Below are 19,128 nucleotides of genomic sequence, written 5' to 3' on the forward strand. Positions count from 1 at the left end.
CTTTGAGCCCTCAGGCGGTACTTTATCAAAAACCGACATCAGTGTGTAAAGGATATCACCACATGGGCTCAGGAACACTTCATAAAACCACTGTCAGTAACTGCAGTTGGTCGCTACATCTGTAAGTGCAAGTTAAAACTCTACTATGCAAAGCCAAAGCCATTTATCAACAACACACAGGAACGCCGCCGGCTTCACTTGGCCCCAGCTCATCTAAGATGGACTGATGCAAAGTGGAAAAGTGTTCTGTGGTCTGACGAGTCCACTTTTCAAATTATAGTGTATTTGGAAATTGTGGACGTGGTGTCCTCCGGAACAAAGAGGAAAATAACCATCCGGATTGTTGTAGGCGCAAAGTTCAAAAGCCAGCATCTGTGATGGTATGGGGGTGTATTAGTGCCCAAGGCATAGGTAACTTACACATCTGTGAAGGCACCATTAATTCTGAATGGTCCATACAGGTGTTGGAACAACATATGTTGTCATCCAAGCAACGTTATCATGGACGCCCCTGCTTATTATAAACAATGCCAAGCCACGTGTTACAACAGCGTTACTTCGTAGTAAAAGAGTGCGGGTACTTTTCCTGGCCCACCTGCAGTCCAAACATGTCTCCCATCGAAAATGTGTGGCGCATTATGAAGCGTAAAGTACGACAGCGGAGACCCCGAACTGTTGAACAACTGAAGCTCTACATAAAACAAGAATTAGAAAGAATTCCACTTTCAAGGCTTCAACAATTAGTCTCCTCAATTCCCAAACGTTTATTGAGTGTTGTTAAAAGAAAAGGTGATGTAACACAATGGTGAACATGCCCTTTCCCAACTAATTTGGCACGTGTTGCAGCCATGAAATTCTAACTTAATTATTATTTGAAAAACAAAAAACATTTCTGAGTTTGAACATCAAATATCTTGTCTTTGTAGTGCATTCAATTGAATATGGGTTGAAAAGGATTTGCAAATCATTGTATTCGCTTTATATTTACATCTAACACAATTTCCCAACTCATATGGAAACGGGATTTGTAGAAATAGCAATATTACAGTCATACTGGCCACTGGATGAGACCAAAACAATCAAACAGGGCTTTTCAGTGTCATGGCCACTGATTGGCCGAGGCTCAGACAGCGCTACTAAATTCAACATGCTATCTTTTTAAACAATTTTTAAAGCCGAACACCTCAAAGTCACATAACTTGGTATTTGATACACGCTAATTGTTAGCATGCTAACTTTTTAAGCAAATTTTACATGTGTACGATTCTTAGTCAAATAACTTAGTACTTGATGCAGTCTAACTGTTATATTTAACATTTTAGCGTGCTAACTTTTTCAGCTTATTTTACAACCAAACACCCCAGAGTCATAACTTGGTTAGTGACACATTGTAACTGTTAGCATGCTAACATTAGCATTCTAGCATACTAACCTTAGCATGGTAACTTTTGTGAGCCAATTTTATAACCGAACACCTCAGAGACCTAACTTGCTACTTGATACATGCTAACTGTTAGTATGCTAACTTTATCACTCTTGCATGTTAACCTTTTCAGACAATTTTACAGCCGAACACCTCAGAGTTATATAACGTATTCTTTGACACATGTTAACTGCTAGCATGCTAACAATCACAAATGTAACTTCTTTTTTTTATTTTTTTTATTTTTAGCAAATTTTAAAGCAGAACACCTCAGTCATATAACTTTATACATGCTAACTGTTAGCATGCTAACTTCTTAAGCAACTTTTACATTCCTAGTGAAATGACTTTGTACTTGAGGCATTGTAACTGAATTGTAACTGTAAGCATTCTAACTGTTATCATGTTAACGTTCACATCCTAGCATACTAACATTGGCGTGGTGACTTTTCTTTGAGCCAATTTTAAAGGAGAAACCTCAGTCACATAACCTGTGACTTCATACATGCTAACTGTTAGCATGCAAACTTTTTACGCTAATTTTACATGCATACGCTTCCGAGTGAAATGACTTGGTACTTGGTACATTGTAACTGTTAGCGTGCTAACTTTAGCAGTTTAGCAAGCCACTTTTTCAGCCTATTTTGCAGGTAAACAGAGTCAAAAAACTTCCTCTCTGACACATGTATACTGTTAGCATGCTAATGTTCACAAAGCTACCTTTTTTTTTTTTTTTAGCAAATTTTAAATGAGAACACCTCAGTCATATAACCTGGCACTTTATACATGCTAACTGTTAGCATGCTAACTTTACAAAGCTAATTTTACATTCCTACTTAAGGCATTGTAGCTGCTAGCATGCTAACCCTTTCAGCCTATTTTACAGCTAAACACCTCAGAGTCATATAACTTCTTCTCTGACACATGCTAGCTGTTAGCATGCTAGCGTTCACATTCTATTATACTCAAATTGACGTTGTAACATTTTTTTGGGAGAATTTTAAACCTTAAACTTGGTACTTAGCATGCTAACTTATGTAGTCATATGACTTGGTACTTGACGCATTATGATTGATTGATTGATTGAGACTTTTATTAGTAGATTGCACAGTTCATTTCATATTCCGGACAATTGACCACTAAATGGTAACACCCAAATACATTTTTCAACTTGTTTAAGTCGGGGTCCACGTAAATCAATTCATGGTAACTGTTAGCACGCAAACGTAAGCATTTAGGTTCGGCTTGCCAGTCCAGCGGCTTGCTTTCCCATGCAAGTTCTCCCTAAATTGAATACCGGATTTCCTTGAATTTCCGCCGGGGCGCTAATTAATTTAAAACCTCTTCTCACGCCTGCGCTTACCAAAGGCATGCGGTAAAAGTAAGCATGCGCTAATTATTTTAAAACCTCTTCTCACTCCAGCGCTTACCAAAGGTATGCAGTAAAAATTTGAGTGTTATGTAAGCTTGGACCTTAAATCCTACTGAATAGCTCTTAATCTTCTTCCCTTTATGCGATTTCAAATTACCGGTATTGAAATCAGCCTCCTCCATTTTGAAAATGATGACAGGGGAAGTGTCACTCGTGACGTCACCAGTTTGACCAGGCGGTAATACTAAGCATGCGCTAATTATTTTGCGAAGCAAGTTTGACCCGGCAGTAATTCAAGGCAGGTGCATACTGTATGCCAGGGGTAGGGAACCTATGGCTCTAGAGCCAGATGTGGCTCTTTTGATGACTGCGTCTGGCTTTCAGATGAATCTTAGCTGACATTACTTAACACGATAAGTAATGAATAGGTCCGCTAGTAATCACAGTGTCAAAAATAAAGTTCAAAATATAAAACATTCTCATGCATTTTAATCCATCCATCCGTTTCTATCGCACCTGTTCAAGAAGTCGCATTAATGGTCAAAAGTATTTTATTTATTATTGGTTAGCTTCAGAATAACAATGTTATTAAAAAGAATAAGAGATGCACACATTTAATTGTTGTAATCTGGGAAAGTCCAAATAAAAAAGGAGGCGTATATCTCTCTTGTCAGAGCCTGGGACGACACTGTACAAAGGTACAGGTCTACGCGTTTCTCCTCATTGAGCTAAACTGAATCCTGTCTCTGTTTAATTCCTTGCTTCTTCCATCCATCCATTTTCTACCGCTTATTCCCTTTTGGGGTCACGGGGGGCGCTGGTGCCTATCTCAGCTACAATCGGGCGGAAGGCGGGGTACACCCTGGACAAGTCGCCACCTCATCGCAGGGCCAACACAGATAGACAGACAACATTCACACACTAGGGCCAATTTAGTGTTGCCAATCAACCTATCCCCAGGTGCATGTCTTTGGAAGTGGGAGGAAGCCGGAGTACCCGGAGGGAACCCACGCATTCACGGGGAGAACATGCAAACTCCACACAGAAAGATCCCGAGCCTGGATTTGAACCCAGGACTGCAGGACCTTCGTATTGTGAGGCAGACGCACTAACCCCTCTGCCACCGTGAAGCCCTCCTTGCTTCTTGTCTGTTTAATATATCATCAGTGTTTGAACCTGACAGTTGTATTCAGGGTTAACAATATTATATGGCTCTCACGGAAATACATTTTAAAATATTTGGCTTTCATGGCTCTCTCAGCCAAAAAGGTTCCCGACCCCTGCTATATGCCCTGTGGCAAAACAAGGAAATACGGTATTCTAGTTTTTTGTGCAATGTTCTCAACCGGAATGTTTTTTTTTTTTCATCTTAAGAACGTACCAATAAAAAACAAGCTACCAGCTTGGGTCCGGAGAGCTCTAAGGTGCACACATGAGGATTATACATCCTGTCCTGCTAATGAGACTGAAACAAATACTAGCATGCAAACAGTAGCATATAGAAAGATGGCAACTTGAGCGGAGAGAGTGCTAAGGCTGTCCCGTAAGGACGATGCATCACGTCTTGTAGGCCTTTGTTTGAAAGCTTCCCCTGTTGTACAGCCGACTACGGCACATCCAATAATAACAATAAATAATAACAATAGTGATGAGGAGAAAGCCAAACACACACACACACACACACACACACACACACACACACACACACACACACACACACACACACACACACACACACACACACACACACACACACACACACACACAGTGCAGATGAAATTTGTGTTTTCAAATGTCTTCCCTCCTGGCATGGCTTATAAAGCAGTGGAGGAAAGCTCCTCCTCCCTCATCACTTCCTGGTGTGGCCTCATCCTTCACATCCTGCGCCATTTCCCAGCCAGGTGGCATTTTGGCCGTCACCTTTTGCATAATCCCATAATCCGAGAGAGTCCCGCGTTTGCCAGATGAGCTCGGCGGTTTTACCATTCCTCACTCTTGAAGGCCAAAAGTGATCACCTGAAGAAGAACACGACGGCGTTTATGTTTGCGCAACGGCGACGGGCGCCGTGGCCAGACGTCGTAAAACCGCTCATTGGGAGATTGTCAGCTACGCTCGCCGATTTTATCGCCTCGTTTTCAAACAGAGACGCCTTTTTTTTTTTTCAAATTGCTTTTTACTGACTGTGCTTTTATCACAGGACACTTCATTAGGTACGCCAACACATGAGCTGTAACAAAACACTGAAGCAGTAATGAATCATTTGGGGCGGTATAGCTCGGTTGGTAGAACTTGAGAGTAGCAGGATCAATCCCTGCTTCCACCATCCTGGTCACTGCCATCGTTTCCTTAGGCAAGACACTTTACCCACCTGCTCCCAGTGTCACCCACGCTGGTTTAAATGTAAAAAAAATAAATATTGGGTTTCACTATGTAAAGCGCTTTGAGTCACTAGAAAAAAAGCGCTATATGAATATAATTCACTTCACAACACTTTATTATCGTGGACATACAACTATTCCAATATTTTGTCCAACTCCTACTTCGAGAGACTTCCGAGAAGCACTAGAGCAGTGGTTCTGAAATGGGAGTACCTGTACCCCTGGGGGTACTTGAAGGTATGCCAAGGGGTACGTGAGATTTTTTAGAAACACCGTATTTCTTTGAATTGCCGCAGGGCATATAGTAAGCGCCTGCCTTGAATTACTGCCGGGTCAAACTCGCTTCGCAAAATAATTAGCGCATGCTTAGTATTACCGCCTGGTCAAACTGGTGACGTCACGAGTGACACGTCCTTGTCATCATTTTCAAAATGGAGGAGGCTGATTTAAATACCGATCATTTGAAATCGCATAAAGGGAAGAATATTAAGAGTTATTCAGTAGGATTTAAGGTCCAAGCTTACATAACACTCAAATTTTTACTGCATGCCTTTGGTAAGTGCCAGAGTGAGAAGAGGTTTTAAAATAATTAGCGCATGCTTACTTTTATCGCTTGCCTTTGGTAAGTGCCGGAGTGAGAAGAGGTTTTAAAATAATTAGCGCCCCGGCGGCAATTCAAGGAAATACGGTATTCTAAAAATAGCAACAATTCAAAAATCCTTTATAAATATATTTATTGAATAATACTTCAACAAAATATAAATGTAAGTTCATAAACTGTGAAAAGAAATGCAACAATGCAATATTCCACGTTGACAGCTAGATTTTTTGTGGACATGTTCCATAAATATTGATGTTAAAGATTTCCTTTTTTGTGAAGAAATGTTTATAATTAAGTTCATGAATCCAGATGGATCTCTATTACAATCCCCAAAGAGGGCACTTTAAGTTGATGATTACTTCAATGTGTAGAAATCTTAGGTTGATTGGCAACACTAAATTGGCCCGAGTGTGTGAATGTGAGTGTGAATGTTGTCTGTCTATCTGTGTTGGCCCTGCGGTGAGCTGGAGACTTGAGATATGCACTAGTGCCCCCCTCGACCCCAAAGGGAATAAGTGGTAGAAAATGGATGGATGGATGGATAGATGAATCACCTGTTTATTTTTCAACAAGTTTTTAGTATTTTTACATCTTTTTTTCCAAATAGTTCAAGAAAGACCACTACAAATAAACAATATTTTGCACTGTTATACAATTGAATAAATCAGAAACTGATAAAGTGCTGTATTTTACTTCTTTATCTCTTTTTTTTTCCAACCAAAAATACTTTGCTCTGATTAGGTGGTATTTGAATCAAAAAAATGTTCACAGGGGATACATCACTGAAAAAAGGTTGAGAACCACTGCTCTAGAACACAGGTGTCAAACTCAAGGCCAGGGGGCCAGATCTGGGCCGCCACGTCATTTTATATGGCCGGCAAAATGCTAATAATATACTTTAATAAAAAATTATTTTAATTATTCGGTTCAGTTCAGTTTCAGTTCATTTCGAACATGCATACGATACAATGTAATGCATCACATATTTCCAGTTGTTTCATTACAGCATGTCTGAAAAGGAGTAGGAAGAAGCAGAGTTTATTTAATCCTACTCCTTTACATACCATAGCAAATTTTATCCAATTTCCTTGTTTCTGTAACAGAACAGTGAACAAATAAATAATAAATACATAATATACCATAGTAAGCAAACACATATTAAATAAATAAATAATCTTTGTCTCAATAAAAAAAGAAACAGTCCCTTGAGCAGTCTCTTAAACTGAATCATATTGGTGCTTTGTTTGATTTATTTGGTTAATCCATTCCATAATTTAATTCCAGGGTTTTAAGTGTTGTACGAGCATATAAATGTTTTAAATTCGATTTTCCTCTAAGGTTTTATTTCTCCTCTTTTGTTGAGAAGAATTGCCGTACATTCTTGGGTAGCAGGTTATAGTTTGTTTTGTACATCATTTTAGCTGTTTGCAAATGCACCAAATCGTTGAATTTCAATAATTGTGATTTAATAAATAAAGAGTTTGCAATTATTTCCAACATTATGTATTATTCTAATTGATCTTTTTTGTAACACAGTTAGTGAATGAAGTGCACATTTGTAGTTATTTCCCATATTTCTGCACAATAACTCAGATACTGTATGTACCACTAGTGAGCAGTAAAGAATATGAAGTGATTTTTGGTCTAGAACACGTTTTGCTTTATTCATTAATAACGTGTTTCTTGCTATTTTATTTGTTCTTTTCATTTTGACATTCAAAAATATATGAACTGCATGCTTATCTTTATATAAATATATTTTCTAATGTAACACAATGTAAAATGCAACCCAATGCTATATATATATTTTAAATAAAAATAAGTACTTGAATATCCGCTTGACATATGATTTCAAAGCAAGTTATCAAACTGTGCACTGTAAAAATGAGAATTGTCTTTACGATAAAATTCATGCAACTGAGCTGCCTTTTTTTTTTTACAAAAAAAAATCCAACTTTGGTACTGTTTGTGCTTACAGCAATAGACTATAAAAAAAACAACTGTAGATTTTAATGTAAAAGTGTGGTACTGTATTTCCATTCCATTTACAGTAATATTCTGTTAAAAACCAATGCACATTTTCCTGTTAAAATTCTGGCAACAGAGCAAGTTTGTTTTTTTTACACTAAAATCTATTATGTTTATTTTAAGCGAACATAAAAAAATGCAAATAATCAAATACTGTATCATGAGCCGAATCCTTTTACTTTTTTAAAAATCATATATTTACAAGTGGCCCCCTGAGGGCAGACAAAACTGCGATGTGGCCCTAAATGAAAACATGTTTGACATCCCTGCACTACAGCAATGGTTCTCAAACTTTTTTCACCAAGTACCACCATAATGACCAACACTAAAATACAGTAGCGCAGTAGGCCCACGTATTCATTAAAAACAAGGCAGGGGTTTATTTAACAAGGATATCAAACATTTTTGGCCACTGTAACATGACACACAGTTGGAACAGTAACACTGTGTTGAATATATGGAAAAACACAACAACAACAACACTGTATTTTAATCAAGTGATTATTTGGCATACCACTAGATGGAGTTCGCGTACCACAGTTTGAGAATCACTGGCTAATGATAACAGTTAGTCTGCAGCTATACTGCAGGGTAGGAACTAAATATGATCATGTCCTGTTGCAGGTTTTTTTTTTTTAAATAGCAATGGGACAAGCTAAAAATGCTAACACACTAATAACATATAGCAAGACAGCAGCTTGAGCACAGAAAGTGCTAACGCAGACCAGCAAGGATGATACATCACATCCTGTTATCAGATACTGATTAAAACTGTACAAAAATACTGTAAAATTATGGTGAAACCCGGATGTTAACAGTAACATGCTAACAGTGACATATGGCATAACAGCAACTTGAGTACAGAAAGTGCTAAAGCAGACTCATAAGGTTGGTACATCATGTCCTGTTATCAGATATTATTTCAACAACTGCAGTAGTAGTGATACCTGGATGTACTTACATGCTAACGGTAACATAGAGCAAGAGAGCAGCTTGAGTACAGAAAATGCTAAAGTAGACCCACATAAAGGCTACAACATGTCATGTTGTTAGAGATTATTTATTGTAGTACTCAGACCCAGGTGCTAACAATAACATGCTAATGGTGACATATAGCGTGAGCGCAACTTGAGTAAAGAAAATGCTAATGCAGACCCATAAGGTTGATGCTTTATGTCCTGTTATCAGATATTATTTCAAAACGGCAATAGAGGTGATACCCGGATGTAGTAGTATGCTAACAGTAACGTATAGCAAGATGGCAGTTTGAGTACAGAAAATGCTAAAGCAGACCCATAAAGAGGCTACATCATGTCACGTCATTAGGGATTAGTTACAAATGCAGTAGTACTCAGACCCAGATGCGAACACTAATATGCTAACGGTGAGTGACATATAGCATGCTAGCAAGATGAGTACAAACTGTGCTGAAGCAAACACATAAGGTTGAGACATCATGTCCTGTTATCAGATATTATTTCAAAACCGCAATAGTAGTGATACAAACATGCAGTAACATTATAACAGTAACAGCTACTTTATAAAAATGGCAATGGGACTAGCTTGAATGCTAAAACGTTATTAACAACATGTACCATGGTATCAGCTTGAGGAAAGAAGGTGCTAACACAGATTCATATGATAAATCATATCCTGTTTTCAGATATTGATTAAAACTGCAATAGTAGCTAGACCTGGATACTAATATAGTCACAGTAAGTTATTTCATAATAGCAGCTTGACTAAATGAAGTGCAAAAGCAGAAAAGGATAATATATCATGTATTGTTATCAGATAATGATTAAAAAATGCAACAGTAGTGATACCCAGATGCAATACCATGTTAACAGTAACATATACCAAGATAGCAGCTTGAATACAGACAATGCTAAAGTAGACCCTTAAGGAGGATGCATCAATGTCATGTCATTAAAGATTATTTAAAAATGCAATAGTACTCTGACGCGGATGCTAACAGTAACATATAGCGGGATAGAAAGTTAAGTACAGAAAGTGCTAATGTAGACTCATTAAGTTGATACATCATGTTTTATTATCAGACGTTATTTAAAAACTGTAATAGTAGTGATACCTGGGTGCAGTAACATGCTAAGAGTAACAGATAGCAATATAGCCGCCTGAGTACAGAAAATGCTAAAGCAGACTAATGAGGACACATCATGTCATATCATTAGAGATTATTTAAAAATAGTATTCAAACCCAGATGCTAACAGTAACATGCTCACAGTAACAGATAGCGTGAGAGCAACTTCCGTACAGAAAGTGCAACTGCAGACCAACAAAGTTGACACATCATGTCCTATTTTCAGATGTTATTTAAAAACTGCAATAGTAGTGATACCCGGATGCAGTAACATGCTAACAGTAACATATAGCAAGATAGCAGCTTGAGTACAGAACATGCTAAAGTAGATCCATAAAGAGGTTACATCATGTCATGTTAGAGATTATTCATTATAGTACTCATACACAGATGCTAACAGTAACATGCTAACAGTGACATATAGCGTGAGAGCAACTTGAGTACAGAAAGTGCTAATGCACACCCAAAAAGTTGATACATCATATCCTATTATCAGATATTATTTCAAAACTGCAATCGTAGTTATACCCGGATGCAGTAACATGCTAACAGTAACATATAGCAAGATGGCAGCTTGAGTACAGAAAATGCTAAAGCAAACCCATAAGGAGGCTACATCATGCCACGTCATTAGAGACTATTTAAAATAGTACTCAGACCACAGTAACATGCTAACAGTGACATAAAGCATGGTAGCAAGTTGAGTACAGAAAATGCTAAAGCAGACCCATCAGGTTGATCCATCATGTCCTTTTATCAGATGTTATTTCAAAATGCAATGGTCATGGGCTAATAAGAAACAATGTCAAGTTAATCAATAGAGAGATAGTACAATATCTTCCAATGCCATTTTCATATAGCTCTTTTGATGACTGCATCTGGCTCTCAGATAAATCAGAGCTGACATTGCTTAACATGATAAATAATGAATAATTCCACTTGTAATCACAGTGTTAAAAATAAGGTTCAAAATATAAAACATTTTCATGCATTTTTAATCCATCGATCTGTTTTCTACTGCACCTGTTCAAAAAGTTGCGTTATTGGTAAGAAGTTATTTATTTTTCATTGGTTAGTGTGGGGCTTGCCCTCTTGGGGGTTCTTCAGCCTGTTTCTAGGTTACAATATTGTTTTATTTTTCAATAAGTCTCTCAGTTGCTTTCCAGCAATTGTCTTTTTCTCTTTAGTTCTCGCTCGCGCTCTGGGTCTAGCCCCAACCCCGTCTCTCCTCCTGGCTACTGCTTATAACAGAGTGACAGGTGATTAGATATCAAGGCCCAGGTGGGCCATCTACGCACCTGTCACTGACTTCCAGGCCGGTCCTGGCACAAGACGCTTCACTGCAGGCCACGTCCCCTCCACAGTTAGCTTCAGAATAACAATGTTATTACAAAGAATAAGAGACCAATTATACTCTAAAAATGTTGGTCTTACTTAAAAAAGCACACGTTTGGTTGTGTTCAGTGTAAAAAAATATATTATATGGCTCTTACGGAAATACATTTTAAAATATTTGGCTTCTTGGCTCTCTCAGCCAAAAAGGTTCCCGACCCCTGTATTAAATGGTTAATAGGTTATACTAGAAAAGCGCTTTTCTACCTTTAAGGTACTCAAAGCGCTTTGACACTATTTCCACATTCACCCATCCACACACACATTCCCACACTGATGGCGGGAGCTGCCATGCAAGACCCTGACCACAACCCATCAGGAGCAAGGGTGAAGTGTCTTGCTCAAGGACACAATGGATGTGACGAGGTTGGTAGAAGGTGGGGATCGAAATCAGGAACCCTCAGTTGGCTGGCACGGCCACTCTCCCAACCGTGCCACGCCGTCCCCTATTGGCGTACAGGCAGCGTTTTATGATTTTTAAATATGTCCTCCAAGTCTAAAATACACTTTTTAGCTACACTAAATACAACTAAAACCACCTATTCAGTCAGAGTCAGAGAGAAAAGGAAACAGTTGTGTGGCCAGCTTCTCTTATCTTTTCCCCGCTAGCCATTAGCCGTTGTGCTTTCAGTTACATGCTATTTTCATTAGCGTTCATGTTTTGCTTGGCGGAGTGGCGTGACCAAAATGATAAAAGCATCCTCTCAGTATCAAGCAACAGACAGAGGTTTGCACCCCCCACACCCCTGTAGTAATATTCTGCCATGGGCTCCCGGTTCGCCGCACACGCCAGCCGCCCTCGCGTTACACACTGATGTCAGTGACATGTGCCACTTGATGCAATTCTTAGCAATTTGAGAAGAAAGACCCACACGTTGCTACCTACTCGCTATCTCATGACCTAGAGCCATGATAATGCTGCTTTAGAGACGTGCACTGTGGTATGTGCCAACATCCGCTTTGACGTGCAACGCTTGCTTAGCCGTCGCGTTTGTTTCAAGTGCATGTGTCAAAGTTAAAATTAGCTCCTTTTGTTGGTTCTCGCTAAACAAATTATGATCTTTATATGACGATTTTGCTCAAACACAAACAACCTCATAAGCTGTACTTCATAACTCGCAAAAAAACGATGATTAGCCAAACACGGAGATCTGGTTTGGTAAGAATTGGGAAAGTTCTTGGGGGATGAATCAAGAAATACCTGAAATGAACAAAATATTGCATGTTTGATGAAAAAAACAACGACAACAACAACAACAACAAAAAACTTCCTTACATGCTACGTAAGCAATGTCATAAACTCACAGTTTTTCACAATGTTAGTAATAACGACTTGGCGAAAAAGGTGATTAATTTTAGGTAATGGTAATAGTTCATAGACTAATGCCAGGACTTTATGTAATTGTTGCCATTGGTTTGTCAGTTCAGAACATAACTCAAAAAGTTATGGGCAGATACTAAGAAATGTCCAAAGTGGGATACAGAACAAGTGATTAGGTTTTGAACTTGATCCTTAACATTTCTACTAAGTTACCTTATCCATATCCTTCTCTGACTTAGACATAGAACATTTTACTGATTCACAAAGGATTTTTTTGTTTAAGTTATTTTTCATCATCATTATTTCTGGCAAGTACGCAAAAAAATCTGTGCAGCCGAGTTATTAATGTTTCAGGATTTTTGGCGAACCATCAGATTGAAGTTTGGCGCCACGCCACCCCTACATCGTATGACTTAGGCAAACCTCCTTTGCAATTCATCATCGCCCTTCTGTCCAGTATCTGTCATTTTAAATGCGACTCATTCGGTGAAAGTCTCTAGTAGGAGTTTGTTAAAGTATGAAACCCTGTTTTCGGCCTACAAATAGCCTACAGAAACCAATAATGGTCGACTTCCTGTTTGTTTTCATACATGGGTACCTTCAGAGTTTTACGTGCGTCCTTTCATGACGGACGTCTCCAGCGATGATTGTGACGATACGTGAATATGGGTCGGGGAGCCCAATTCTTCTAACTTTAAAGGGGGTGAGATAGCGTGAAAAGCTATGGGCCAATTCCGATGAAAACTCCAGGAAATCTAAAAAAAGGTATAATGAACAAGTGATTTGATTTTGAGCTTGATCCCGATCATTTCTATGAAGTTACCTTAACTTTGACTTTCTATGACTTAGACTGAGAAAAAACTTGATTGATTCACAAGGGGATTTTAGTTCAATTTCTTGTTCTTCATCATCATTTCTGCCAATTATGATACAAAATTGTGGAGCAGAGTTAACGTTCCGTGATTCGTAGCGAATCATCAGATAATTGAAGTTTGGCGCATTACCACGTCCACATCTTATGATGTAAGCAATATTCCTTCACAATTCATCATCGCCTTCTGTTTAGTTTTTGTCACTTTAACTTCGACTCATTCGGTGAAAGTCCCCAGTAGGCGTTCAATAAAGTACGCATCGCTGTTTTCGGCCTAAAAATAGCCAACGGAAATCAAGATGGCCGACTTCCTGTTCGTTTTCATACATGGGTTCCTTCAGACTTTTACGTTCGTCCTTTTAATGACAGACGTCTCCAGCGATGATTGTGACGATACGTGAATATGGGCCAGGGAACCCGATTCCTCCAACTTTAATGGGGGTGAGATAGCTTGAACAGTGAGGGAAGAGTGGATCGTGAGATCGACAGGCGGATCGGTGCGGCGTCTTCAGTAACGCGGACGTTGTACCGATCCGTTGTGGTGAAGAAGGAGCTGAGCCGGAAGGCAAAGCTCTCAATTTACCGGTCGATCTACGTTCCCATCCTCACCTATGGTCATGAGCTTTGGGTCATGACCGAAAGGATAAGATCACGGGTACAAGCGGCCGAAATGAGTTTCCTCCGCCGTGTGGCGGGGCTCTCCCTTAGAGATAGGGAGAGAAGCTCTGCCATCCGGGAGGAACTCAAAGTAAAGCCACTGCTCCTTCACATCGAGAGGAGCCAGATGAGGTGGTTCGGGCATCTGGTCAGGATGCCACCCGAACGCCTCCCTAGGGAGGTGTTTAGGGCACGTCCAACTGGTAGGAGGCCACGGGGAAGACCCAGGACACGTTGGGAAGACTATGTCTCCCGGCTGGCCTGGGAACGCCTCGGGATTCCCCGGGAAGAGCTAGACGAAGTGGCTGGGGAGAGGGAAGTCTGGGTTTCCCTGCTTAGGCTGTTGCCCCCGCGACCCGACCTCGGATAAGCGGAAGATGATGGATGGATGGATGGATAGCTTGAACAGTTATGGGCCGATTCTGATGAAAACTCCAGGAAATCTCCAATATGGGATAAAAAACAAGTGATTTAATTTTGAGCCCAATCCCGATCTTTTCTACGAAGTTATCCTACCTTTACCCTTCTATGACTTAGGCTGAAAAAAACTTGATTGATTCACAAAGGGATTTGTAGTTATATTTCTTCTTCATCATCATCATTTCAGCCAACTATGATAAAAAATTGTGGAGCGGAGGTATAAACGTTTCGTGATTTGTGGCAAAACATCAGATAATTGAAATTTGGCGCCATTATACGTCCACATCTTTTGACATAGGCAAAATTCCATCGCTATTCATCATCGCCCTTCTGTCAAGTATCTGTCATTTTAACCGCAACTCATTCAGTGAAAGTCCCTAATAGGAGTTTGTTAAAGTACGAACCCCTAATTTCAGCCTAACAATAGCCAACGGAAGCCAAAATGGCCAACTTCCTGTTCGTTTTCATAAATGAGTTCCTTCAGACTTATATGTGCGTCCTTTTATGGCGGACGTCTCCAGCGAGGATTGTGACGATACGTGAATCTGGGCCAGGGAGCCCAAATTTTGTAACTTTAAAGGGGGAGAGATAGCTTGGAAAGTTATGGGCCGATTCTGATGAAAACTCCAAGTAATCTCAAAAATGGGGTAAAGAACAGGGGATTTAATTATAAACCTGATCCTGATCATTTCTCTGAAGATACCTTACGATCTTACCCTTCTATGACTTAGACTGAGAAAAACTTTATTGTTTCACAAGGGGATTTTTAGTCAAATTTCTTGTTCATTGTTATCATTACTGCCAATTATGAAGAACAATTCTGGAGCGGAGTTATTAACGTTCCGTGATTTGTGGCGAATCATCAGATAATTGAAATTTGGCGCCATTACACATCCACATCTTATGACGTAGACAAAATTCCTTCGCAATTCATCATCGCCCGTCTGTCTAGTATCTGTCATTTTAACCAGGACTCATTCACTCAAAGTCCCTAATTCAGTGGTTCTTAACCTTGTTGGAGGTACCGAACCCCGTTAGTTTCATATGCACATTCACCAAACCCTTCTTAGTGAAAATAAAATGTTTTTTTTTTTAATTCAAGACAAAGTTATGTGTTTTTGGTAACACTTTAGTATGGCGAACATATTCTAAGTAACAAAGACTTAATTTAGAGGTTTTTGGACACTAGGGGAACATATTCTAAGTAACAAACACTTAATTTGGAGTTATTTGGTTAGGGTTAGGGTTAGAGGGTTAGGGTTATAATGAGGCCATGCCGAATAAGGCATTACTTAATAATGACTAGTTAAGAGCCAATATGTTACTAATTTTCATGTTAATAAGCAACTAATGGTGAATATGTCCCCCATAATAAAATGTTACCATGTTTTTTTACTGGTGCACAAAATGAACAGTGCATGAACATCACCTTGTTCAAAGAACAAAACCGACACTAAACTCACACTAGACTGCATAAACTCACAACAAATTACACACCTGCAAATCAGTGTGACTTCTACTGTTGCCGTATCCGTAATACGCCGATAGGAAGAAGTTTTTATTGAGACGATGAGTCGGGTGTGTTTCGACCTCTGCTGAACCCCTGAGGCCGACTCACCGAACTCCTAAGGTTTGATCGGACCCAGGTTAAGAACCACTGCCCTAGTTGGAGTTCGTTAAAGTACAAACTCCTGTTTTTCACCTAAAAATAGCCTACGGAAGCCTAGATGGCCTACTTCCTGTTCATTTTCATATTTGTATTCCTTCAGACTTTTATGTGGACGTCTCCATCGATGATTGTGATTTTCCAACTTTAAAGGGGATGAGATATCTCGAAAAGTTATGGACCGATTCCGATGAAACCTCCAGGAAGTGTCCGAAATGGGATATAGGACAAGTGTTTACATTGTGGGGCTGATCCCATTCGTTTCGATTACATTACCTTCCATTGACGTTACGAGCTTGTGTGCTCATTTTCGCAGCCAAGAGTGTATCTTCTGTTTTTTTCGTGTCCAACAGATAGCTCAAAAAGTTATGGGCAAATTTGGACGAAATATTCAGGAAATGTCTACAATGGGATTGAGACCTTGTGATTACATTTTGGGGCTGATTCCGATCATCGTGTGGATTCAGTACTTTTTACTACTAGAAGGTAGGGCTTGGCCTTAGAGATGTTGTAGTTCTCAACATTTATTTTATGCATATTTGAAAATAGAGAACTGAGAAATTTGTTACATGCCAGCATTTCTGCTGGTTTTCGCCAAGTACTGCATTCCATTTTGCCTCAGTTGGTTCACTATCCAGTGTTCAACAATCAATTCTGCATATACAAATAACACAGGCTATGCTAGCAGGTTAAGAGCCTACTTACTGTATGAACAGCCGTACACTTCCACTCTGAGACCAATCCAGCCACTGGGGTTCCAGTCGAGGGGGACGAAGCGAAGATAACGAGCCCTCACAGAGTGGGACATCTTGTTCTGGACGACTCCCTCTGAATTGACGTTCCCAACAAATCTCTGTGGGAATCAGAGAGAGAGAGACGTCAGACGGGGACAAGTCATCAATGCTCAGATGAAAATGAAAGATACGGCCTGAATAAAAGTCTACATTCTTTCCGGAGGAAGAAAAAGCGGGCATAGAGGCTAACCTGATGGCGAGATCTTCCCCATGCCTTTGAACAGTACGCTTCTATTGTATTACTAACTGAAAGATACAAATCGACATGTGGTTCTTTTATGTGTGCCTGCGCTCTCATGTCCACTCTGCTTCTCGTCAACACAACGCGACGGAGCACATTTGCAAAGCGTCATTTGTCTTTTTCCATCGCCAGCTGGCGGCAAAGCCAAGAGGACACGGACTGAAAAAAAACAATAGAGTCTCGAGCAAAGACTAATGATGCCGCTAACTGATTCCAACCAGGTGACATATTCAATCCAAACGGAATCACGTCTCAAAGCAAACCGACAAGCTCACAGTCAGACCGCATATCCGAGGCAACGCCATTAAAGACGGCAGGCAGGCTGCTTCTTGCTGGATAATCGAAGGTCTGCGTGCAGCCGTTAAGGAAGACATCGGGAGTCTTGCCAACGCTTCCCCAATTTATTGAATGTGTCTTCTCCCTCAAATGGAGACCTAATGTGTTGATTTGTTGCTCTGACTTTAATTTTGAGCGGCTCTGGAAAGCTTTTGCCACTCACTTGATCCTCTGTCAAAACAAAAACACTTTTATGCCCCTTATCTTTTCCTCACAGCTCCTGCACCATTTTGTTTACGACTGAGTAACGTATAATATGTCTGCTTGAAAACAGGGTAAACGAATGAACTACACTTCAGCACGGGCTACCTCGGCCCAGTGTAGTGGCCATGTTTTTTCCTATGGCTGTTAGGGATATCAAAATAACAAACACCCCTGTATGGTGCGGTAATGACTTGTTGTTCAGAGTTTATTATTCCAAATTGTACCGCTATAAACCAAACGGAGCCCTCGTTGGAACACAAGGATGCTGGAAGGTTGGTGAGCAAACTGGCTTGAAAACTGGAATTAACTGTCGCACACCAACAAGTTGGAAGTTTTAGGTTAATGTTAAGCAGAAAGGAGAAGCTTTGGCTCACTGAAGAAAAGCTAAGCTCTATGGTCCTTAACCTTGAGTACCTAGAGAAGCAAACAAAGGAAATAGCACAGAGTAAAACCCATGACTCTCTGGAGAGCTGAACTGGGTTCTGTTAAAAATACACTGAAACAAACATTTTGGAGCCTAACCTTGAACCTTACAGCTGAGGGAAACCTATGGACCCTCCTGGGGAATGGAACTGTGTTCTTTAAGCAGATAAGAAAGGCAGACCGTTGTCACAGAACCAACCATCTGATGTTTGATCAGACACAAACTGCAACAGACAATCAGGGTTGCAAAAAAGAATAACGTGTCGTCTTTCCCCCCCAATCAAGGACTCATACCGGTCCAGGGTCAGAAAACGAGCAGGTAGCATCCCTGCAGACCCCTCACACCCTGGTCACAAACTGTTCAAACTCCTCCCCTGCGGCCGGGGTTACAAATCACTGTACGCCTAAACAACCCGTCATAAGAACAGCTTCTTCCTCTGGCTATCACTCTAATGAACGCTAAACAGTCACCGAGTGTCAGACCTTTTGCTGTGATATAACCCTGGAACTAATCTGTCATTGGGTCTTGCACATTGACAGATTAAAGTACTTGTTTTTAGTTAATAGTTAATACCTATTGTTTCCATTGCATAAAGGTAGCACTCTCTACCAAGTCAAATTCCTTGTGTGTTAAAAATACCTGGCCAATAAAGCTGATTCTGATTCTGGTTAGAAAAACTACCTAATGCATTGGAAATAAGCCAACCCTATAAGGCCTAGTATCTGTAGAACCAAGCAAAACTCAACTAGCAACTAAGACCAAGACACCAGAGAAGGAAACGAGGCCCTTGCCACAGAATGAATCGCTCTGGGGCTTAACCTCAATAGAACTGAGCAACGTTTTTTTTTTGCGACAGAAACCGAGTAAGACCAACTTGACAGAGAAGCACGCTAC

General features: G+C 40.0%; 1 protein-coding gene across 1 annotated transcript in view; it reads right to left on the reverse strand.

The window, feature by feature from the left end:
• The window catches only part of LOC133538166 (contactin-associated protein-like 5), a 309,867-nt gene that overhangs the window by 189,444 nt on the left and 101,295 nt on the right, over positions 1 to 19,128 (reverse strand). The window contains exon 4 of the mRNA XM_061879527.1: positions 16,941 to 17,088. Within this exon, the coding sequence (XP_061735511.1) occupies positions 16,941 to 17,088 (148 nt within the window). The remainder of the gene's footprint in view (positions 1 to 16,940; positions 17,089 to 19,128) is intronic.

This window comes from Nerophis ophidion, linkage group LG19, assembly GCF_033978795.1.
Source record: "Nerophis ophidion isolate RoL-2023_Sa linkage group LG19, RoL_Noph_v1.0, whole genome shotgun sequence".
Classification (NCBI taxonomy): domain Eukaryota; kingdom Metazoa; phylum Chordata; class Actinopteri; order Syngnathiformes; family Syngnathidae; genus Nerophis; species Nerophis ophidion.